General features: G+C 36.9%; 4 protein-coding genes across 6 annotated transcripts; 3 read left to right on the forward strand and 1 right to left on the reverse strand.

The window, feature by feature from the left end:
* The first annotated feature begins 3030 nt into the window (after window positions 1–3030).
* On the forward strand, window positions 3031–6624 carry LOC113340171 (heterogeneous nuclear ribonucleoprotein Q-like). 3 transcript variants are annotated; one of them, XR_003355354.1, is made up of 9 exons: window positions 3031–3295; window positions 3389–3789; window positions 3899–3988; window positions 4091–4330; window positions 4460–4681; window positions 4820–5096; window positions 5204–5414; window positions 5522–5637; window positions 5789–6624. XR_003355354.1 is itself a non-coding variant. In XM_026585379.1 (9 exons), exons 1-9 carry the CDS (start codon window positions 3133–3135, stop codon window positions 5880–5882), a joined length of 1833 nt encoding a protein of 610 aa, XP_026441164.1. In that variant the 5' UTR covers window positions 3031–3132; the 3' UTR covers window positions 5883–6624. The 3 variants fall into 3 exon arrangements, 1 of the variants encoding a protein (XP_026441164.1); XR_003355355.1 differs by having other exon boundaries at window positions 5207–5414; XM_026585379.1 differs by having other exon boundaries at window positions 5185–5414.
* A 795-nt stretch (window positions 6625–7419) lies between these two features.
* LOC113339277 (ras-related protein RABA3-like) lies at window positions 7420–8412 on the reverse strand. Its single transcript, XM_026584578.1, has 2 exons — window positions 8052–8412; window positions 7420–7910 (listed from the first exon to the last, which is right to left on the reverse strand). Exons 1-2 carry the CDS (start codon window positions 8366–8368, stop codon window positions 7424–7426), a joined length of 804 nt encoding a protein of 267 aa, XP_026440363.1. The 5' UTR covers window positions 8369–8412; the 3' UTR covers window positions 7420–7423.
* A 520-nt stretch (window positions 8413–8932) lies between these two features.
* Window positions 8933–11585, forward strand: LOC113340286 (molybdate-anion transporter-like). The gene is made up of 7 exons (XM_026585492.1): window positions 8933–9155; window positions 9542–9686; window positions 9791–9959; window positions 10042–10578; window positions 10684–10899; window positions 11001–11115; window positions 11246–11585. The coding sequence occupies exons 1-7, from the start codon at window positions 9005–9007 to the stop codon at window positions 11311–11313; spliced, it is 1401 nt and encodes a 466-aa protein (XP_026441277.1). The 5' UTR covers window positions 8933–9004; the 3' UTR covers window positions 11314–11585.
* An 8635-nt stretch (window positions 11586–20220) lies between these two features.
* Window positions 20221–20505, forward strand: LOC113339559 (ras-related protein RABB1c-like). Its single transcript, XM_026584806.1, has one exon. It carries the CDS (start codon window positions 20221–20223, stop codon window positions 20503–20505), a length of 285 nt encoding a protein of 94 aa, XP_026440591.1.
* Window positions 20506–23594: the final 3089 nt, after the last annotated feature.

Here is a 23594-nt window from a genome sequence, read left to right on the forward strand (position 1 = left end):
TAATAATGCAAATGAAACTCCACCATTAGAGTACTTGAGTGATCTTTTCTTAAAGAATGTACCACCACCACCATGAACACGAATCTGAGCAGATGCAGATGATAATGATGCCATTCTCTCTTAGCTAGGGTTTCTACGACACTAATCTTAGAAGAAAAAAAATCTCACAGAAAACGTAAAAGTGGAAAGACTCTATTCACTATTCAGCTAAGCTAGTGCTTCATTATTTTCTGAAATCACCATCACCAATCTCAGTAACATGCTTTTGCATTCAGATTTTAATATTTCGACCTGTTTGCGTATGGCGACGACTATTCCACTAAATTCTTTTTTAAGTCTTGTTACATTATTGTCTTTTGATACCACAACCCCTTCTACTATGTCATCTGTAATCCTAGTCTTCTTAATGTTATGTATGTTTTCTAGTATTCATATTCCTCTTCACCAAAAGTAGGTTCGCCATCGGTGTCTAATATGGCAGCATCATCATCATCAACAGAGGCATCTTCGTTTGCGGTGGCTATGTCATCATTTAAGGCACCAGCAGGTGCAAACATGTTACCCTTCACTAGTATTTTTACTGCTTCCATTGCCAATCTCTCGGCCAAAACATTAGCTACTCCCTTCACTAGTATTCTTACTGCTTCCATTGCCAATCTCTCGGCCAAATCATAGCTGGACCAAGTGGCGCCGCCGTTGCCAACTGCCGCAACAGGGAGAATTGCATTCGCTGTTCTTCTGTTACAACTAGTCTTCTTCAATAATAGAAAAGATAATGAACGTGGTGGTGGTAGTGATCCAAATAAAACCCCTCCATTAGAGTAGTTCAATGATCTTTGCCTGAAGAGTACGTTTCTTGAAGCTGAGCAGCTGATGATGCCATTCTCTATTAGGGTTTCTTGACTTGAAACCGACTCAAAACACATAAATTAAGGGCCGGGCTAGATGTAACTTTTATCATTGTCCCTTAGAACGTTTAAGTAACCCCTAAGGGAGGTTAAGACCATGGACCTTTCCGTTTACGAACTCAGGTCATGAGACTTATCATACAATAGACTGACATCGCCATATGAAGTTGTTGAAGTGATTTTGTTGCATTGTATTGCCTGTGTACCATTTGGCCTCACAATGAGTCACCATAAAAGAAAGAAAAGATAAGGAAAAGAGTTCCATCCACAGAAACTAAGTAGTCCACCACCAAGTACTTTGTCAGAAGATAATAGTCAACTTCGTGACTCGTAATTTTCACCCAGTCTTTGTGTATGACTTTTCAGAAGGTAGGACATTTTCCCTACATGTCGGATGTTTACACCCCCGTAAGACACACTTTTCTTGATAACAGCGTATGAGTTGCTCCATTCCCATAATAACTTCCCAACGGTATGTTCCCAATTGCATAACCATGCTTCCGATCCATTATCTACAAGATTGCTAATTGGGGTACCAAATTAGGTGGGGGTGTACCAAAATTATATAATAACACAAAATTAGGGCTGCACAACGGGTAGGGAGGGTAGGATATGACATATACCCGTCACCCTACCCGTTTACTGGCGGTTAAGAAAATCTTTACCTGCCATCCTACCCACCAAATAAAGGATAGGGTAGGATACGATTAAAAAACTGGCGGGTAGGGTAGGGTTGGCGGGTATGGGTAGGGTATGTGCACTCCTAGGTAGGGTGAGTAGGATATGGTCTATACCCGTCACCCTACCCGTTTACTGGCGGTTAAGAAAATATTTACCCGCCACCCTACCTGCCAAATAGTGGATAGGGTAGGATACGGTTAAAAAACTGACGAGTAGGGTAGGATTGGCGGATATGGGTAGGGTATGTGCACCCTACACAAAACATATTTTCATATAGGACAAAATAGATTTTGCATTGGTTTGGTGCACCCCCACCAAACCTGGCACCCCCACTAGCAGCCTTGTATTGTATGTTACACTAACATTGTTTGTATAGCCAAAGGAAAAGAAAGAAAATCTGTCCCCCAAGCCCGTTAGTCTTATTTTCGGGATCTTGCACATTTTGTGATTTAGGTCCGTCTTGGGTTGCATTTGAAAAGATTCTGAGATCTCTTTAAAATTGAAAAGACAAAAAATAATATAGAAATTAAGTATCAGAATTATTTTTAAAAGCAAAAACTGAGTATCATAAGTAAAAAGAATTTATTTATGAAATCTGATAATTATTCTTCCAAAACAACTTTTGTTTTTGGTTGTCAAACATGCTACAAAATCTTAACAAATGTTACATTTTTGTACATAGCCAAAATGTTTTATTCGAAGAAAAGAATATTTAACTCTATTTTGCAAAAAGAAATAGACACTTCACAAGAAAAAGAAAAAAAAATTATAATCCAACATAATAAGGCGACTGCCCACCACTTACATAACTCAGATATGTTTAAAATTGATGTTTTAATATATGTTCAGATTTTTTTTGTTTTTACAGATTTCTAAGAACAAAAAAAGAAAAAGAAAATAGATTGTGAACCAAATTTCAAACAAATTCATGAACACAAAAGATTTTTTTTTGTGATGTGAAGCAAAAATTTTCTACTTGTTGTTTTTTAAGAACTTTCTGCTTCAATATCCAGATTGTAGATCTCGTACCCCATGTTATACTTTTCTTTATCGATTGGATAAATTGGATGGAAACTAAAAAGAGAAAGAGAATAGTAGGACACTGCTAATTCAATGTTGAAAAAATCTTTCGGCTTCTTAATTTCTTGAACCAAAAATCAAACATTAAATTGTGAATTAAATTTCAGAATAATATTTAGATACAAAAAATTATATTATATGAAGCAAAATCTTTTCGCTTCTTATTTCCGAAGAAACTTTTGCTTTTGGTGTCCAAACCCCGGGCAGTGTTGTATTTTTCTTTATCGGTTTGGTCTCGGAGTTCGATAAATTGGGTGGAAATAAACAAAAGAAAAGACATGGTAGGACCCACTAACAGGGTTTGGCTCTATTATCGACGCGTAATTTCTTATCCCTTTGTGTGTTTTTTTTTTAACTTTTCACCATCATCTCTCTTCCTTGTTTTAAGTTTGTTCTCATCATCATCAACAATCAAAACCCTCCTCCTCATAGTTTTTCCCACTTTCAGAAACACCACCAGAAGATGCAAAATCAACTCACTCCGATTCACAATAAAACTTCATCACCTTCTTCAACAACTCCAAAACCCTCGCTCACTGATAATAACTATAATGAATCCCAAAACTCTACTAAAAAGCTTGAAATCTCTAACAATGGCAGCAGCAGACAATTGTTTGATCTAAACGGTACATTATATTTCACTAATTCTTATACTTATTTTAGTAATTGGTTAGATTTTAAGAAAACCCTTATAACTGTTTTTTTAATTTTAATTTCAGAACCATGTTATATCTCATCTGAAGAAGAAAAAGAACAAGTGAAGGAGAAATTAGTTGAAATTTCTGAAGATAAACATGTAATCAAGAACAAGATTGATGATGAATCTAATAATAACAATAAACAAGTCGAGATTCCTAAACAAGAAGAAGAAGAAGAAGATAAACCCATTATTAGTACTGGTAATAATAAGAAACAGAAAGAATATGAAGTGTTTGTTGGTGGGCTTGACAGAGATGCAGATGAAGATGATTTAATGGATGTTTTTAAAAGAGTTGGGGAAGTTATAGAAGTCAGATTAGTGAAGAGTAAATACTCTAATAAGAATAAGGGTTTTGCTTTTGTTAGATTTGCTTCTGTTGAATTGGCTAAAAAGGCTGCTGCTGAGCTCAATTACACCCTAGTAAGTTGTTGTTTGTTTTCGGGTTTGCCATTGTTTGAGTTTTGAGTTATTGAGATTGGAACGTTGGATATTTGGATTGAAATGTGATATGTGGTTGTGGCTGTTGTAGATAAGAGATAAAGTCTGCGAAGTAACGAGAAACAATGACAATGAAACACTACATTTGGGTAACATTTGCATGACATGGACTAAAGATATGGTACTACATTTGCAAACTTCACTTTGACTGTCGGTTATGTTTTGTAAAATGTCTACAGTGTATTGATCCAACATTGTTTGTCTCGTCATCTTATATGTGTAGCTTGTAGAAAAGTTGAAGTCATATGATCTAGAAAACCTTGAACAAGTTGATCTGATAGAGGACCCAAATGAAAGTGGAAGAAATCGAGGCTATGCATTTCTTAGTTTCAGCACTCACATGGATGCTGTCGCTGCTTGTAGCAAACTGCATAAATTGAATCCACATTTTGGTAAAAGTGTGAGAGCAGATATTGCATTTGCAAAATCTGCTGTTGAACCGGATGAAGATGTTATGGCTCAGGTGGGGTGGGATGGTAGTCTCTACGTATTATGTTTCTTGAGCTCAGATTAGGTGTCTTTGCAGACATTTAGCATTTAAATCACAATGTTGAGTAACTTGATTTCTTGTCAATTTTTGTTGTTGTTGCAGGTCAAATCTGTTTTCTTGGATGGTTTGCCTGATGACTGGGATGAAAATACGGTTTACAACCATCTTAAGAAGTATGGTGAGATTGTAAATGTGACACTTGCTCACAGTATGCCTTCTGCCAAGCGCAAGGACTTCGGGTTTATCAACTTTAGTACCCGAGAGGCAGCGCTTGCTTGCATTGATGGTGTGAACAAAGATGGTGTAGATGATGATGCTAATAAGGTATTGTATAAATGATGAGCTTCTTCTTCTTCTTCTTCATGTGTAATTTTTATTTTTACAAATTTTGCTATAAAATGATTAGGACGGAAAGCATTAGAATGCAATGATAAATATATGCTGTGTGTGTTGGCGATGCAGCTTTTACTGAAGGCCTCTCTACGGAAGCCTCTGCGGAAGCGTACAATGGTGATGGGTGGTTGGAGAGGTAACTCTAGCAGAACAAGTTACGAACGTGGATTTGGTTCTTCTCACACAAGCAGACCAAGCAGAAGTATACAGTCACCTAGTCAGGATCAAGATCGTCGATTTGTAAGTAGATACTCGAGGAGAGAAGATGATTATGAAAGAGAAGCATCCCCTCCTGCTGAGAGATACAGTTCCCAGTTTAGAAGGGAGTCTGTGCGTCAAGTTCCCAGTAAGCTGATTTCTTTTCCCTAAAACATTCTTCCTTTTCAAATCTTTCTTATTCGTGTCAATGCTTAAACTCTAAAGCTAAATTTCAGCACAAACGCATGCTCCCAGCAGATCTAGAGAAACATATTATGAGGGTCGTTCATCTAGTAGACGTTCGTCAGCAACTTATCAGGATATTTCGACGTCCTACTGTCAAATTCCTTCTCAGAGACGATATGTTGAAGACTTTTATGATCCTCCAGAATATTATGAAGATGATGCAGTAGAAGATTTTGATCATTCTACTCCATCTAGGTACAAACGTCCGTATGCTTATGAGGTATGTACTGCAAAAGCAAGAGCTGTTTAACCTAACAGTAACATATGTTTCACTCTTTTATTTAACGGGTATGTACTCCTTTATTTAACTTCGACTATTCTTTTTAGGATGATGAGCGTCTGGTGTCGAGACCTCTTACAAGGAGTACCAGAGCTCGGTGGTCAGAATTGGAGGCAGATGATTATGCTGAACACGATGTCTCCTCGTACGATGAATACTCAAGGTAATCGAATCTAGAAACATACAACCACCGTTTCAGGTTTTTAGGCAAAAATGAAAAAAGTGAAAGTATCACTTTTCCTGAAACGGGGAGAGTACATGATACCCTGCAATAACCATCAAACTGATTCTGACCCTCGGTAATACATTGTCAGGAACATGCCGGATGACCGCATTGTTTATGAAACTCGAGGCCGTGCTAGTCAGTATGTGCCTAAAAGTGGTGCCTCTCGATCATACTACTACTAAATTGTGAGCACTTGTTATTGTTCGGCTTCCAAAAGTTACTTTCCCAAGACCAACCTTCATTGTAATTTCTGTTACATTGGTTGAAAATTTTGGAACTAGTATTTCAGCCCTGATATTGTCAGGGTCTGATCTTCTGGTTTGAGCTGAGCAATACTCTCTGGACGAGCCACGCTGCCTTCAAGTTAGCAACTGCACATGGTGAACCGAAGCTTCTGAAGTAACACGAGGGTTCGGTAAAGTCGCCAAGTCAAAATGTGGCCTTTATCATCAGTAGTTGGAAGATAATCTGAGGATCCCTTATCAACATTTTTGACAAAGTTTTTTAGAAAGAGACTGCCTATTACTAAATACGCAAAAGCAAGATTTAGGAAACATGAGTTGGAGAATGATGGAGTTCCTTGGATCAGGTTTGATCTCTCAAAGCTAATTTTGTCAATTCCTTTTTTATTCGTCGACTTTGAACCAATAGAAGACTGTTTTATTGCAGAAACACAACTTAGCTGTTTACTTTAACTTAATCTTCTTTTTAAGATTTTGTTCATTTCTGACTGGACTAAATAATACTTGTACAATTTGGGTTCTTTTCTTGAGTCAAGGCTTGCTTTATAATATATGTAGGGAAGATTAATATAACACCAGTTTCAGTAGTCTTGAGCATCATGTCACCCATTATTGGCTTTAGACATTTGATTTACCTCTTTATGTAAAAACGAAGGTTTAGTTTATTGTGTGTTTATTCCAAGTTCACTGTCTAAACTTATAATTTTTTCTGAAAGGCAAGTACTTACATATTTGGCAAGTTAATAGAGAAACTAAAATACCAAGAAGAACAAAGTAAGGCTATTATATGTTGTTGTTTTTTTAAATGGCTGAATATCGTGGTCCAGGGCCCATTGTTCCTACCATCAAATTTATGTTGCAAGTTAAGAGAGGAATAAAGTGCCAAGAACAAATTAAGGTTATTATCTGTTAAATGTTTTCTCTGTTGATGGCTGAATTTCGTGGTCCAGGCTCTTGGTTGCCCCATTGTTCTTACCATCAATTTTGCTTGCTTTGAGTTGAGATCTGTCGCATGTTTTTCTTGTGAGCCTTTGGTGCATTTGTGTTATTCTGCTTCAGCCTTTGTTATTGACTGGAACATAATGTCAGACAGCATTGCTCTTGCTGACTTCGCATTCAAGGTTTATAATTGCCTTGGCGCAGTTGCAGAACCCAATTCTTCTGTTTCTTTTGTTTCTGGAGTACACCATCAGGTGTGTCCTTTGATGCAGTCTTCGCCTTTTGAGTTCCAACACTTTCTTCTGTTGGCACTCAATGGGCAACAGAGGCACAGGACGTGCCTGTGTTGTTAAAGCCCACGCAACCCAACTCTAGGAGCAGTTAAGCTCTGAGGTTAATGTTTCAGGGGAATGAACAACTTGCATCACTTTTACCAGAAACCAAGAAATGTAATTACTTCAGAAACATGATATTACAGTTTTGAAATAATATTGATTCCACAATGGTGTGGTTGTATAAAATCATAAGAGAAGAACACATGATCAACAAGAAAAGGAGCAAGGGGAGGGATTCTTGAACTCGCTAATCTCCATATCAGCACCTGAAATTACATCAATCTTGGATCCATTCAGCGCCACACCACCCTCGGGACCGATCATTGTATGACGGTTTTCCTTGCTATTGCCATTGAAATCTGACGATAATGCCTTCTTTGACACCACTCCATATATCTCTTCCAACACCTTGAAGAATGCCTTCTCTACATTATCTCCTTTCAGTGCTGAAGTCTCTGAAAAGAAGAGACCTTTCTGTTGAGCATATTCAACAGCGTCTTCAGTTGGGACTTCCCTTCGATCGCTAAGATCAGCCTTGTTCCCAATCAACATAATCACGATTGATTTATCAGCGTGAGTCAGTAATTCATCGACCCATCTCGCTATGTTATCAAAGCTTTGCCTCTTGGTGATGTCGTAGACCAACATTGCCCCCAGTGCACCTCTGTAGTAGGCACTTGTTACTGCTCTATACCTGTAATTATGGACACCCAACATATAAGATAATCAAATTTAAACCAGCATTCACCTACCCATCTTCGCTTTAACAAGTAATTTAATCGTCATTAAGGCACAATTACGATAAGTTTAAGTAAAGCTAGATGTATTTACATACCTTTCTTGGCCAGCAGTATCCCAGATCTGAGCCTTAATGACTTTGTCATTAATTGCGATTGTTCGTGTCTGGAACTCAACCCCAATGGTAGATTTCGAATCGAAACAGAACTCATTCTTGGGGAAACGAGAGAGAATTTGAGTCTTACCAACTGCTGAATCTCCTATCACAACAACCTTGTACATATAATCTATCTTCTGTTGATTATCATCTTCAGTTACAGTCCCAACAGCTTTTGAACCAATCACTGAAGAAGATTTACCACCACCACCACCACCATTTTGCACCTTCTTCGTCTCTTCATTTTTCGCTTCCATGATCAAGAAACAGATAAATCTTGAAGATGTAGAGTAGTTGGAGGAGTACAGCAGCAACGTATATGTAGGAAGAGCAATAAATGTCGCATTAAAGCGAATTTAAAAAATTTCTAAACTTGAAAAATGGAGGGGGACTGAACCTGCAATGGAGGAAGTGCTGCTGGCAAAAACATATATACTAGGTTGTAGGCGTTTCCGACCGAATTGTCATCGACCCATTTGCATCATAATTTACATGATATTCACATATCTACAATGTGTGCGTATACCATTGCATTAACTTTGCCAGATAATCTACAACTTGCAGGAGATGGGGCTGTTGGGGGTTCCAATCTCAAACAAAATTAATGATGATATTCGTACGGGTTGTCTTGTCGACCATTCGCTTCGTTCCTTGGCGCAACAAAGTAGCAATCTGAGTGAGGGATGGCCATTAATAGTTAATGCTCCAATTGTGGCATGCTCTTAACATCACCCACAATGCAATAGATAGTTATCTCACCCACTTTTACTATAACTAATAACTGATTATAACTGAAAATTCTACCACATATGTAAGAAAAAACTGGATCAAGCAGCTGAAGAATAATAACAAGGAAAGGCACAATTCTGATCCATATTCCATTAGGAGAAAAAATGGAGATGTTTTATTATCTTGTTTTTGGGGTTCTTTCTTTTGTTGTTGCGAGCCTTGAGTTGAGCAAGACGAATAAAGATCGAATCAATACAACAACTGCATTCAATTCTTTCAAGAACAATTACCTAGTTGTGTACTCTCTCATGATGTGTATGTATTCCTAACTCGAACGCGTATGTCGCCTTCGTTTATCACATGGATCGGATCCATTGATCATATATGACTGGAATATTTAAATGCTTATTTCAGAATGTAAAACGTGTGGGGTTTCCTTAGATTTGTTGTCTGATTTTCTCTTCATATTTACAAGATATTCATTGAGTCGTACATTTTGAGTTGTTGATATTCCAGTGAGTAAATTCGATTCAAATGTGAAGCTTTATGATCTTGGGGTATAATCTGTTTGTTTATTTGACTGGCGATTTTTCGTTACGTGTTGTACATTTCATCCAGTCGTTATTGTAGTTCTTCTTGTTAATGTTTTTTGGGTATGTTTGTGTGTGGTTTTAATTTGTTTCAAATTCCTTTGGCAATAGCTGGGGACTGGATGCAGGGTCCTTATGTATACTACTTGTATAGCCAATATGGTTTCAGTAAGGGGGATATTGGCAGGCTTTTCATTGCTGGTTTTGGATCTTCTATGTTTTTCGGGACAATTGTCGGGTCTTTGGCTGACAAACAGTAAGATGTTCATTTCCAATTTTGATACCATGTTTCATTTTTGATTCATTTGAATATGCACACTCATGTAGCTAATTCTTAACTACTTGTGCGTCCGAATTTAGGGGTCGGAAAAGAGCTTGTGTTACTTACTGCATTACTTACATACTGAGCTGTATCACAAAGCATTCTCCTCAGTACAAAGTATTGATGTTGGGTCGTATTTTGGGAGGAGTCGCAACTTCTCTATTGTTTTCAGCATTCGAGTCATGGCTTGTTGCAGAACACAATAAGGTGAAGCAGCTGTGTCTTAATCTTCATTTTTGTTTGCTTCGATTACTCGTTGGTTCATTTTATGTGATCTTATTTTTTGCAGAGAGGTTTTGAACAACAATGGTTGTCACTAACATTCTCCAAGGCAATATTTCTTGGGAATGGTCTCTTTGCCATCCTATCTGGCCTATTTGCAAACTTATTAGCGGATAATCTGGGATTTGGACCTGTGGCTCCATTTGATGCTGCTGCATGCATCCTTGCCCTTGGCATGGCCATCATCTTATCTTCGTGGCCGGAAAACTTCGGAGACCCTTCCGATAACAAGGATTTGCTTACCCAATTCAAAGGTGCTGCACTAGCGATTGCTGCAGATGAGAAAATCGCATTGTTGGGTGCAATACAATCCCTGTTTGAAGGTTCAATGTACACGTTTGTGTTCTTGTGGACTCCTGCTTTGAGCCCAAACGATGAAGATATCCCACATGGTTTCATTTTCGCAACATTCATGCTGTCCTCTATGTTGGGAAGCTCCATTGCCTCCCGAATGATGGCCCGTGTCTCTCTCAGAACTGAAAGTTACATGCAAATGGTGTTCGCTATTGCCGCGTTTACTCTGCTCCTTCCTATAATTACCAGTGTACGTATGCCACAATTCTCGAATTGACTCACTCTAGCTATTGATTCAAATCAGCAAACTGGATGAAATTTCTTTATCTAACTTTTGACTGCCAAAATGGATCAGATACTGGTACCACCTTCAGGGGTGAAAGGTGGTAGCATCTCTTTCGCTGGGTGTATTCAACTCTTTGGTTTTTGTACCTTTGAAGCTTGCGTGGGGATATTTTGGCCATCAATAATGAAGATGAGGTCCCAGTACATACCTGAGGAGGCTCGAAGTACAATCATGAATTTCTTCCGTGTTCCTCTAAACATGTTTGTGTGCGTCGTGCTTTACAATGTAAGGAGTTCCATTGATATACAACTAAATGATGCATTCCTTTATTAGAAATACACAAGCCGCATATTAACAGTTTGTTTGGGTGTTACTGATTTATGTAGGTAAATGCGTTCCCGATCACCGTCATGTTTGGCATGTGCTCCATATTCCTGTTCATGGCGTCAATCTTGCAAAGGAGGCTCATGGTTGTTTCAGAGAGAGAGATCCAAAAATCAAGTAAGCTATCTAGCCAAGAGAATGGTAAAATCTTTCAGAATTTTATAACGCAATGTGTTTGTAGATAACTTATATGTGCATGCACCATTTTCTTAATATTCATCTATATTGCTTTATTTGCATTGTGCAGGGTCGCAAGATTGGACACCCATGAAGGAAAGAATTGAAGAGGAGCTACCACTAAAAGTCACCATCTAATTCAACTTTTGAAGAAGATAACCACTGGATCTTTGGACTTTGTTTTTCATTTCTTTTGGATCAACACCTAAATCTCAAACATTTTGGGTGTGTAAGAAATATATGCTTTTAGCTAGTAAAAAAAAGCACCAATGCAAGGGAATGGTGACCAGCCTAGACCAAGGAAGGTGAAAGAATCCTACTACATTTTGTAATTGAGTATTGAGACCATTTTTTTTATAGCGCTTTTACAAAGATAAGATATTGGAGTAAGCATATGCTTATGGTTATTATCTTTTGATTTTGTTTCCCCTGGTAAGAACATTATGTGCCTATATATATATATATATATATATATATATATATATATATATATATATATATGACGCATACTTGCATTTTGTATAATTTTAACAACAAAAATTTCGAGAAGATAGCATTTTTTTATATCTAAAGACTTAAAGGTGTAGACAAATAGAGCTCACAGTTGAACAGTGAGGAACCCTCGTTTCCTATCGGTCGAAAAAGGTTGTTTTTTGATTTTGTGAAATGGGTGTTTTGGTTAGGATACTTGACAATGTATAATTGATTTAAAAATTGCAAACTCAAAAAGAAAACTTAACTTAACGTGTTAGGAGTTTTATTGAAGTCCAAATTTGATTCAGAAGTCGAGTACTTACCATATTCGGACTTTTTTCTTCAAATTAATACATACGAGGAAAAAAAAATACCACATGTTTCACGCATATTTTTTTTTCGAAAATAAAAAGAAAATAAATAAATATCTAGAAAAATAAAACAAAATTTTTAAAAAAGTCTGCAAATCAAAAATACATCGCCCCGCCCCGCACACACCTAAAATACCGTCATGGGACGAGGCGCAGCCACGCGCACACCAAATTAGAAGGAAAAAAAATACCCAGTCTGTAGCACAGACACAGATCTAGTTCATATTTATACACATTATGTAGATACTTACAAGTATTTTTTTATTAATAAAGATTGTATAATATTTATTTAAGTTTTTTTTGAGAGATTTTAGTCTTCAGTCCGATCACTATGGATTCATCTTTTAGCTAATATGTTGGAACAACCTTCCCAACATTTTGTTCCAACATTCGCATGTTACAACCGACGATTTTGCAAACGGATGAACTTCATTATTAGAGGAAGGAATTGGGGACTAAGATGAATTAGGGGACCAAGGATCAATCGATTTCTTAAAAAACTCCAACACGGAGAAGGACTCATCAACATTTCAACATAACTGCTACAGATCCTTCGGCTCTAGTCGCAACATCAACACCCTCCTATCGATCATCTCATCTGGAAATGAAGATCGTTAATCCCTTGCTGAGTTCTTAAAATTGTTCATACGGCCACAATGTTGACTGTGTTTTTATGACTCATATTGGTGTCCGAGGAGCTTGTTATTTTACCTCATCTAGAAATCAAAAATATCTTTCCTCGATTGCTTTCCTGAGTTCAACTTACTGCTCCTTATCTTCCGAAAAAAGATCATCTTTGCAAGCATGGTAGTGTTGCGACAAAGATGAAAAAAACTGATCGTGTTACCTTTATCTCAATGATTGATGTTTTTCTTCTTTATTTATTCAAATTTGATTAATATTGTAGGATTGCATAGACACATCATGTACCAATACTAGTATATATTAAAAGGGTATGTAGTACAACTAAATAAAAATAGTATAGTGTTACTTGTATCTTAATGATTGGCATTTTTCTTCATTATTTATCTAAATTTTTTTTAGGGATTTTAATAAAGTGCCACACTTCAAAATTCATGTTTCAAAAAGTGCCACCGTTTTTTTGGGAATTTATTTAGTGCCACACATTTGACCTTTTCCATCCTGTTTTTTTCATGGGGATTTTAATAAAGTGCCACACTTCCTATTTCATGTTTAAGAAAATGCCACCGTTTTTTTCAAAGTTTATTAAATGCCACACTCTTGACTTTTTCCGTCACGTTTTTTTGAGAAAACAGTTAACTGGCGTTAGTATCCGTTAGTGCATATGTGGCACTAAATCAGCAGCGTAAAATGACATTAAAGCCCCTGAATCAGTAACTGGAACGAGTTAGCCAGTGATTGAGCAGAGAGTTAACTCGCGACTCGGTGCAGTGAAGAAAACGAGTTAACCTGGAACGAGTTAGCCACTGCATAAACAAGAATGCTACAAAGAACAATGCTAATCAGAAATGCATCTGAGAATATGTAAAAATTAACTTGAAAAGACAATTAACATGTAATCTGAAAATTAGTTCTAACTAATATCATTTTCATTCATAAAGCAAGATTATCCCATCAAAATAAAACTGATTTCTGGTACATATACATGTCCATACCAGAATCAGTGTCTAAAGCAACCAAAAAAACTAACCATCAATTAGATACTTGTCCACAACATATCTAAAACAAACAATAAAGCACACACACTTCTACTTCCTAGTCTTCTTAGCCTTGGTTTGCTTTCCCTTTGTGACAGAAATATGTTGACTGACAGATCCAATACCAGCAAAATTCTGACTGAAATTTTGATTATCTTGTGTAGATCCATGAGTGTTAGGTCCTGCTACTGGTCTTCCTTGAGTGCTAGGTCCTGCAGATGACTCACCAACAAAAAATGATGTACCTCTGGATCTGTTCACCTTGGCTTTACCCCTTGCAGTGCTACTTTCAGGATGATCTCTCTGTGTGAAGGTGCGGTTTGCAGCATCATACTCAGTGCTTGTCTTGAATCCAGTTTGGTTTTTACCAACATCACCACCAACACAGGTTCTCTTGTTGTGTCCAACAATAGATCCACATTTTCCACACTTCCTTTTCTTCACCACAGTTTCAGGTTCATCATAACTTCTCTTCCTCTTCTTTGCTGGTCTTCCAGTTTTTCTCTGATAAGGAGGAGGGTTTACGTTGACGTTCATGGTTGCCTGCCAGAAGAAGAGAAAACAAACGAGAAAGTTAGAGTAATGAAACCCTAAAGTGTTTGATTCTTAAATAGGGAAAAGAGAAAAATAAATAACTAATATCTTGAAAAGTAAATGCACCACTTTCAATAAAGTTTATAAATCTACCTTATCTTCTCATAACCATTCAGTTATGTCTTCTAAGGGTGTGACAGCATTTGCATATGTGGTCCTATAATACTCCACAGAATAGTAAGGAGCACAATAACTGTTCAATCAATAAAACAAAGGTGTGTCAGTGTACAAGGAACAATAAATAATACAAACCACTTACAAAAACAAAAGTAAATGAATAATACAAAAAAAGTAATTGAATAATACAAACCACTTACTCTTTCCAGTTTGGCATCAGCAGTTTCAATGAACATACAACATGTTGACAAGGGAATCCCCTTAGCTGCCATTGCAAACAAGTGCATTGTTTGTCTATAATATTCACTGTGAATATATTCTTGGTGATCACATTAGTTACCAAATAAACTTGTCCAACCACACTGCCTTCTGTATCAAACTTTCCTACCAAGTCAAGCATCTTATTTATCAATTTAACAGCAGCAGGGACCAAACCATTTTCATTCCACTTAGCAGATTCTTCCCTTCTCTTAAATAACAAACCCATGACTAACTGACCATACATCATGCCTAGTTGGATTATAGGTTTATCTCTTATATTAGAAGCCATGGAATTAAAAGATTCAGAGAAATTGTTATTCATATGCTCACAACAGCTAAGGGGATCAAAATAGGCCCTAGACCAAGTACTTGGATCTTCTTTCCTAAGATATTCACCAGCATCAGCATTTTCTTTGCATATACTGTCAAAGTGCTCCTACATTGCAAAACAATCACAATTTTATATATAACCTACAAACTAACAATCAAGAAACATAGGGGATTTTAACAAAAGAGGCACAAACCTGAAAATGCTTTACTTTGTATGCTTTGCATGCATTCCACAATGAGTTGTGCAAGTTTGGTGCCTTGTAGTATTTCTTGAAGTTCTTGTATAAGTGCCTGCATATGCAAATAAAGAGTTAGTACTTCTTCAAGTTCTTGAACCAATAGAAAAACACATACACAATGTAAACTACTGTAAAAAAACACATACCTGAAACAATATCTAACTCTTGCACCAGGGAAAACCTTAGGAACAGCTTCCAACAAGCTTTTCTGCCTATCGGAAATAAAGGTAATTCTGCCAGCATGATGTGCATTGATTGCTGGAGCCAAATACTTGAGGAACCCAGTCCAGTTCTCCTTAGTTTCACTCTGACAGACCTTAATGCTTAAAGGCACAAGATTATTCTGACCATCAAGTGCTGTTGCAGCCATTAGTACACCACCAAGCTTTCCAGTTAGATGGCATGCATCTAACCCTATGACTGGTCTTCCTGCTTTCTGAAATCCTCTCATTGGTGCAGCAAATGAAATAGTCATGCTCATGAATGCCTTATCTGCACTTTAAGTAACCAAACTATGTAACTAACTGAGCATAAGTTACAAATAAATAAAGGGAAGAGCATAAATAAGATGAACTGAACATAATGTTACCTTTTTTTTGATAACTGTATTTAGCAACTGACCCTGGATTAGTATGAGCCACCATTGCACAAAAGATGGGTACATCCTTGTAGCTGTCATCATAATTACCAAACAGATCTTCTAAAAGAAGATTTCTTGCTTTCCATGCATAAATATATGGTATATCTATGTTATGAGTAACAAAAAAGTCTCTTGCTATATGTCTAGGCTTTGGAATTAAGGCCCCAGCTCTCTCATTTAACTTCTCATGTACCACTTCTTTTACAAACTCAGGATTGACAGATCTGTTAAAACTCTTTGGATTTTCAACACAAGTATGTTCTAGATTAACCTTCCTAACAATGAAATTAGGCTCATGCCTTTTTATGCTAGCATTTACAAACCATTGACATCCATACTCTTCCCTAAACCTACATCTGACTCTTAATCTAGTTTTATCACTCTTGTAAACAGTGTACTGATAATTATTTTTTACACAGTAACCCCTAAGATGTTTCTTAAATTCCTTCTTGTTATTAAAAGCATACTTTACCTCAATCTTTGTAGGATCAACAGGAGCCACCTCTTCTTCTACAGGGAATAAGGGTTCTTCTTCTTCATCACTGTGCATATTGAAGTCTTCTTTCCAGTTCTTGTAATCAAACTTAGCTTTCACATCTTTATCATTTATTGCTTCAAGACAATCATTATTATCATTACTCCCACCATCATTAGAAACTGCAATTAACAAACAACATCAAAGTGTTAGTACATTTAAAGAAAGGGGAAATAGACAATAAGTTATAAACATCAAAGGGTTAATACTCAATACCTTCTTCATCATCTTCTTCACCGCTGCTTGAATGACTACTTCTATCTCCAACTTTATATGTCTTGACAATATCTTCATAATCAATATCATCCTCTTCATCACTGTCATATATTGGTGGAGCATTTGGGTCTTCAATGGGGTGACATTCATCCGCAGTAGTGTTCTCTAACACCACATTCTCCTCATCATCATCACTGCTGACCCCTGCATCATTGTTGTTCACTGCATCAATCTGGTTCACTGCATCAGTATTCTTGACTGCATCAACCCAGTAATCATGGTTAAAGTTTTCAGTCACTTGAATTGGTACACTGCTAGAACCCACAACACTGGCTTGACTAACCCAAGAATAACCCTGAGATTCCATTTCATTTAACAGATCCACAAACAATTTCCTAGATACTCCTCCATTTGAGTTTTCAAACTTTGACTGAGCTTGCAACCTTGGTGATCTCCTCACAGTCTTTTCTGGTGATCTCCTTACAAACTTTTCCTTTGAAACTGGCTTTTTAGCAATCCTCTTATGGGACTTCTTTGGAGTCTCATCAATTACTGTCACTGGTTGTTCCATTGCATCCTCAATGAAGTCATTGTCATTACCGAATTCAGAATTTAATATCTTCAAATGTAAACATATAAATCCTTTATCATCAGGTACTACATGCTCCCAGAACTTAAACAAGTCCTCATTATTATCCATAATCTCAGGCAAACATGGTTCTATCATCCAATATAAACTAGGAATTTCATTTTCAGAAAGGCGCAACTTAACACACAACATCTGCTCAAATTCCTTGAGGTCAAATTTTTCTCTATCCATGTGAGGGAAGAACAAAGTCATATTACTGTCCATAACCAAGACGCTGATGTCTCTATATGGATAATATGTTTCATCACTGCATCATAAGTAAACAAATAAACTTCAGTAAACCCACAAATTTCTAAGCACTGAAATCCAACAATTTAAACCCTAATCATACAAATTCCAAAATTTAAGCCCTACTTACACTACATATCAAACAATCAAACCCTAATTAAAAATAAACTTCAGAAATTGAACTCATGCTTCGAATCACTATGAACTTTACTGAAACAATCAAACCCTAATGAAAAATCAGAAAACAATCAAACCAAACATCAACTCATGCTTCAATTCAAAACCCTAAGATGCAACAACATCGATTTAAGTAACAAAATGAAAAGAAGAAAAAAAGAAGATGAAGAAAGAGATGGGTTTCTTCAGAAATCGAGAATAACGAAGTTAGGGTTTTAGTAAAACATACAACTGGTTGTTCTTCCCGTTATTCTTCTTCTTCATCTTGAACTTTGCTGAAACCCTTTACTCAGATTCACAACCTAAACCAAATCCCTTTGTAGAACCCTAGTTTTCTCTAACCTAAGTTTCTCTGCTGGAAAAGAGAGACACGGAGAGAACGAAATGAAAAATGAGAAAGCAAAAAACTTGGTTTGGTTTCATTTCCGTGAAGGATATGATAGTAAATTAAAACACTACACGTGTAGTAATCTCATGAAGCTAATCTTGAGTCGTCGATATATAGACAGGTGTAAGAATCTTGACCTGGTCAGCGAACTTTTGACCAATTAGGTGGGTCCAGTCGGAAACACTAACAGTTGTGGCATTTAATAAACTTTTTAAAAAACGGTGGCAGTTTCTTAAACATGAAATTGGAAGTGTGGCAGTTTGTTAAAAATCCCTTTTTTCATTAAACCGTTAACATCAGTTAGTGCACATCTGGAAATTATTCAGCGTTATAAAAGACGTATAAGCCCTTGAATCATTTTGATGTAGCTGAGTTAAATCGACTCATTTTAGTAACTCGTTACCATAAGCTGTTCTAGGATGTTTTCTTTGATGCGAGTTCTTCCTGCTCTATTGCAAGCTCCATAACTGGAAGAATTGTCCCATTCCACTGGATCCATCCATTTTTTATTTTTTCCTTTGATTCAATCTTCAACAACAATAAATAAAATCGGATTATATAGAGAAGCACCCTTCCTCGTGATTCCAATTTCTCAATCTCACGAAACCAGGAGACCATTTGTTAGCATTAATCTCGGTTAGTTTCTTCCATCGTCTTCCATCACGGTAACTTATTTTCTTCCATTGTAAAAAGATGCAACTAAACTAACTCAATAATATGCCAATTTCTCATCCTACATTCAATCAATGATTCCTCAATCAATCGAGAAAAGCGACTAACCCCTTGACCCGATGATTCATTAACCAATCGAGAATCAGATTGCTACTCATTAACAGATCCAACTTATTGATTATCACATAATGAATCAACTTTCAAGATTAATTGAAGTTCGTAGCAGAAATATTTATATGTATACCTTCGACTCACATAACCGATTTTGAGAGAGATCACAGTCGAGAGATATTGACCGGTTCCAACAAAAAGAAAAAGAGGAATCTCTCGACTGGTTCCAACGAAAAGGAGGGGTCTGTCGAGAAGAAGTAGGGGAAGAAAAAGAGGAGGCGCAGAGCTTTATATCTTTGAGGATATCAAAGTAATTTCAATCATTTTTTAATCTCTTCTAATGAGATATTGACTGGTTCCAACGAGATTGACTAATTTAGGTGGGCCTTAACGGAACTTATAACAATTGTGACACTTTATATAATTTCAAAAAAGAGGTGGCACTTTATTAAACCGGATAATGAAAGTGTGGCAGTTTATTAAAATTCTCTTTTCTTTAAAAAAAAATGAAGCATAAAAAAGGAAACAAAAGATAGTATAATAGAGAGAACAGATAGTACTAAACCTGGTGGGATGTACTTTTTTTTTTTGACTTAATTGGTGGGATGTACAGTTCCACAAACTTTCAACAATTCCATGTTTTTGATATTCACAAGGAAACATGTAGTCCAGAATGCACCTTCTAAGTGGTCGTAATCCAGAGGAGAGAGCCCAACACCACACGTTTTAAGATTAGTGATCAATCGTCTGTAACATCCTTCATGTGTTGCCTCTCTGTTGTCTAGGATTTTAAGATAAAAATTGTTATTTGCAGATGGATCATAAAAAATGAGGACATCTCTTGGTGCACCGTAGCTGATTCGAAGAGCTCCGATTGAAGAAAGCAAACTACTCAAGAAAGTCGGAAACTCCATGTGACGAGATACCGGAGCAATAGATTTCATCCTAGTTTCGACGGCAAAAGGAGAATAAAATTCTGCAATGGTCCTTAGCCGATTGTACAAAGCGAGTATGGCATACCTTGTGAGACATGCAATGTCAGCAGTAATCATACCAGTGATAAGATCTGCTGCACCAGGGGTAGTACTTTCGAAGAGGTTCGTGATTGAGATATGCGTCGGACAAAAGGGATTGAATCTTCTTATCAAGAAGATGAAAATAAACGGTGACAATCGTAGCATCTTTGTAATGAATGGAAGGGCGTATACCTACACGTCCATCAACTATCAGAGCTTCGAATGGATCAGGACCGCGATGATCACCATTAACACTAGCTGCAACCATTGCTGCTTGCTTCTATAGTATTTATTGTAAACCCTAAGATATAAAACATAGAAGATGTGAGGCAACATGCAGATGCGAACATGACAATTATGCTTATCGGCAACAAATGTGATCTTGCTCGCAGAAGAGCTGTTAGCACAGAGGAAGGTGAGCAGTTTGCCAAGGAGCACGGCTTGATATTTACGGAAGACTCTGCAAAAACTGCTCAGAACGTCGGAGAGGCGTTTTTAAGTACGGCAACAACAATCTACAAGAAGATCCAGGAAGGTGTTTTTGATATATCAAAGCAGCCTCGAGGAATAATAATTGGACACGGATGGGAGCCATCTGGACCTATTTCCCAACGAGGAGTCTGTTGCGGTTAAAAATTCCCCAAGAACTGCAGAAGAAAAAGAAATAAAAAAAAAAACAGAAAAAAACGAAAATCAAATCTACTTCCACTTCATGTGTTTGCTTTCACCCTTCTCCTTTATTAATGTAAACCCTATATGTTATTTTATTTTATTCAATGAGACATAAAAATATAATATGAGATGCTTGAAAATTCTGTCTTTCGATTCTACTTCCTTCGATTGTGATTGCTGTAAATTCTTGATGCCTAATTCATGGAAACAGTATTATGATGATAGGATATACTAGTACATCTTAATGTGTTGTTAATTAATGATAGGATATACCACGTTTAAATTAAAGAGCTTAAAGAAATGATCTCTCTAGTTCTTCCTCTACCATGATAAAACCTCGGATAACCTTTTCCTAACTTATTAAAAAACCAACCACCGAAATTAATTATACTTGCGATCAATTTTATTCCAAATTTTTATCAAGAACTTTGTACTAGGTGTACTATACAGTGTGATCTCCAACTAATCTATGCAAGCTCACCGGATTTAACTCCGTCTTTTTCTTTTTTATGTATCTTTGATGTATTAGTACGTAGCTCTGCATGTTTCGTTAGACTCTGAACAATCTTAATTGTAATTTTTGTTTAATAGGAAACCTTAGTTAGAATCCTCCGCCAATAAATGTCGTCAACCGATATCAAGTTATTTTATATTTTTTTGATCGGTTATCAAGTTCTCTTATATTCTCAAAGAATAATAGTAATCAAAGGATTTGCTGAAATATCGCATAGTCAATATACTTATGTTCCTCGTAAATCTTTCACAATTGTGTAGACTTTGAAACTTCATTACTTGACTACGACATGGATAAGATATGTCAGAAAGTGAATTTTTGATCGAAATGGTAATACCTAATCATAAACCGTTTTAATCAAGCAAAACGGGTCAGGGATTTTACAACTCAGTGTTTCACCAACTAAGTGACTCACCAACCTAGTTTGTAGGCTATGAACTAGGTTGTTCTCCTCCCCACTCTCCTCCCTGTCTGATGTGGCGGGAGATGTGTACAAAAAGTTAAACCACATGAGCCTTCCTTCCTTCGTTTTTCTCTTTCCCATCTGTCTGTTCTTCCCCAAATTTCTGAATCCCCCCGTGTCTCATCTTAACCATTGTTGTTTCTCCTCATGCAAAAAAAATAATTCCGATTGCTCGATGTTGTTCAATTGAGTATGATAACATTTGTTTTCTATGTGGTAATAATCATCATAGGACTGATAATTAAACTAAATTTGGCCTCCCTCTAGAAATTTAAAGAGTTTAGTGAACAAATAATAGTTTAGCTACAATAATTTTGTTCCAAAATCTTCTGAAGTTCGCTGGATTTAGGTTGTCATGGTCGATTGCTGGATTAAGGTTGTCATGGTTTATGTCTGAAGTAAATGATTCTGACCTAATTAAAGATTGGTCATAGACAAATGAGATATAAAATAATCAGGAGAGTATTGCTGATACATACACTCAGAGATCGATTGACAGAAGTTATGATATGCACGGATTATCAATAAATTGGTTGATACGAGATTAAATGGACGGAATGGAAAATTCCATAAGAAAAAAATCATTTATTCACTTCGTAGCAGTTACCTTTTTCTGTGATAATCAGATTCAAACAAACAAAAGGAACTAATTGTTGCAATCGAACTGTGAGATTAACGGATTTCACTGTATCCATATATATAAATGCTTCAAAACAAAATTAGTCGATTAACCGATAATATTCATTCAGATTTCATTAATGGGTTACTTCCTTTCGATAATGCAGTTACTAATTTTCTTTTTACTTTACTTTCTTTTGTTTTTGAGAAGATGAGATAGAGACTGAAATCAGATTGGGAGATTTGGGGAAGAAAAGATGCGGGGGAAAGAGGAAAATGAAGAAAGAAAAAGAAACACAACCCACGTGGTTTAAATTTTTTGTACACATCCTCTCACCACGTCAGACATGGAAGAGAGTAGGGAGGAGAACAACCATCCGAATAGCATTGCCGCTATTCTTACCAAAATCAAATAGACTATCGTTAATAAAAACATGAGTTATATTTAGAAAAAACCAAAAACAATGGCAGTTAGAACAAGGTTTTTGATTTAATATCTTCCACACCTGACCTGTGGAGATTCATTCTCTATTTATACTTGAAGATATTACAGAGATAGGGTTTAACAGACGATAAAATAACTAACTAAAATGGAACGAGTTACACGCATTCAATGAGACTTGTTAGCTAGTCCTGAGGAAGACTGAACTGAATGCTGACTCTAGGATGACTGAGCTATTTGCTTAACACCTCCCCTCAAGTTGTATGTGAGTTCACGAATGTGCAACTTGGCTCGCAAAAGATTAAACCGTGGCGCAGAAAGGACCTTGGTAAAAATATCCGCCAACTGATCCTTCGAGCTTATGAATCTAACCAGCAACTGCTTTCTTGCAACCCTTTCACGAACAAAATGGTAATCAATCTCAATATGTTTGGTACGGGCATGGAAAACTGGATTTGCTGCAAGGTAGGTTGCCCCCAGGTTGTCACACCATAGCATGGGTGGGGCAATGTTGAAGCCAAGTTCCTGAAGCAAAGATTGGATCCAGATAATTTCTGAAGTGGCAATTGCCATACCACGATATTCAGCCTTTGTACTAGACTTAGAGACCGTCTTCTGCTTCCTAGCACTCCAGGAAATAAGATTTCCATCGAAATAAATACAATAACCACTCGTCGAACGACGATCATCTAGACTGCCAGCCCAGTCAGCATCAGAATACGCATGGAGGGAGAAATCACGAGAGCCACCAAGATGAAGGCCATAGTCTATGGTGGTTTTCAAATATCTGAGAATCCGTTTGACAATATCCCAATGCTCAACAAATGGGTCATGCATATACTGACACACCTTATTGAAGACAACAGAAATGTCAGGCCTAGTAAGATGTAAGTATTGCAGCGCACCTACGACACTACGATAGAGTGTAGGATCCTTGAATCTCTCACTACCAATCATTGATCCCGAGAATTTCTACAATAAATTAGGTAGGTTACTAGTATAGTTCCCTATCC

Source organism: Papaver somniferum, unplaced genomic scaffold (genome assembly GCF_003573695.1).
Source record: "Papaver somniferum cultivar HN1 unplaced genomic scaffold, ASM357369v1 unplaced-scaffold_21, whole genome shotgun sequence".
NCBI lineage: Eukaryota > Viridiplantae > Streptophyta > Magnoliopsida > Ranunculales > Papaveraceae > Papaver > Papaver somniferum.

Bases quoted from the DNA above. Each gene is read 5' to 3' on its own strand.
- LOC113339277 (XM_026584578.1), bottom strand. From the start codon at position 8,368: ATGGAAGCGAAAAATGAAGAGACGAAGAAGGTGCAAAATGGTGGTGGT. The intron at 7,911-8,051 runs GTATGTAAATAC...CCATAATTACAG, and splicing joins GATACTGCTGGCCAAGAAAG to GTATAGAGCAGTAACAAGTG.
- LOC113340286 (XM_026585492.1), top strand. From the start codon at position 9,005: ATGGAGATGTTTTATTATCTTGTTTTTGGGGTTCTTTCTTTTGTTGTT. The intron at 10,579-10,683 runs GTACGTATGCCA...AAAATGGATCAG, and splicing joins TCCTTCCTATAATTACCAGT to ATACTGGTACCACCTTCAGG. The intron at 11,116-11,245 runs GTAAGCTATCTA...TGCATTGTGCAG, and splicing joins GAGAGAGATCCAAAAATCAA to GGTCGCAAGATTGGACACCC.
- LOC113339559 (XM_026584806.1), top strand. From the start codon at position 20,221: ATGACAATTATGCTTATCGGCAACAAATGTGATCTTGCTCGCAGAAGA.
- LOC113340171 (XM_026585379.1), top strand. From the start codon at position 3,133: ATGCAAAATCAACTCACTCCGATTCACAATAAAACTTCATCACCTTCT. The intron at 3,790-3,898 runs GTAAGTTGTTGT...TGGCTGTTGTAG, and splicing joins CTGAGCTCAATTACACCCTA to ATAAGAGATAAAGTCTGCGA. The intron at 4,682-4,819 runs GTATTGTATAAA...TTGGCGATGCAG, and splicing joins TAGATGATGATGCTAATAAG to CTTTTACTGAAGGCCTCTCT.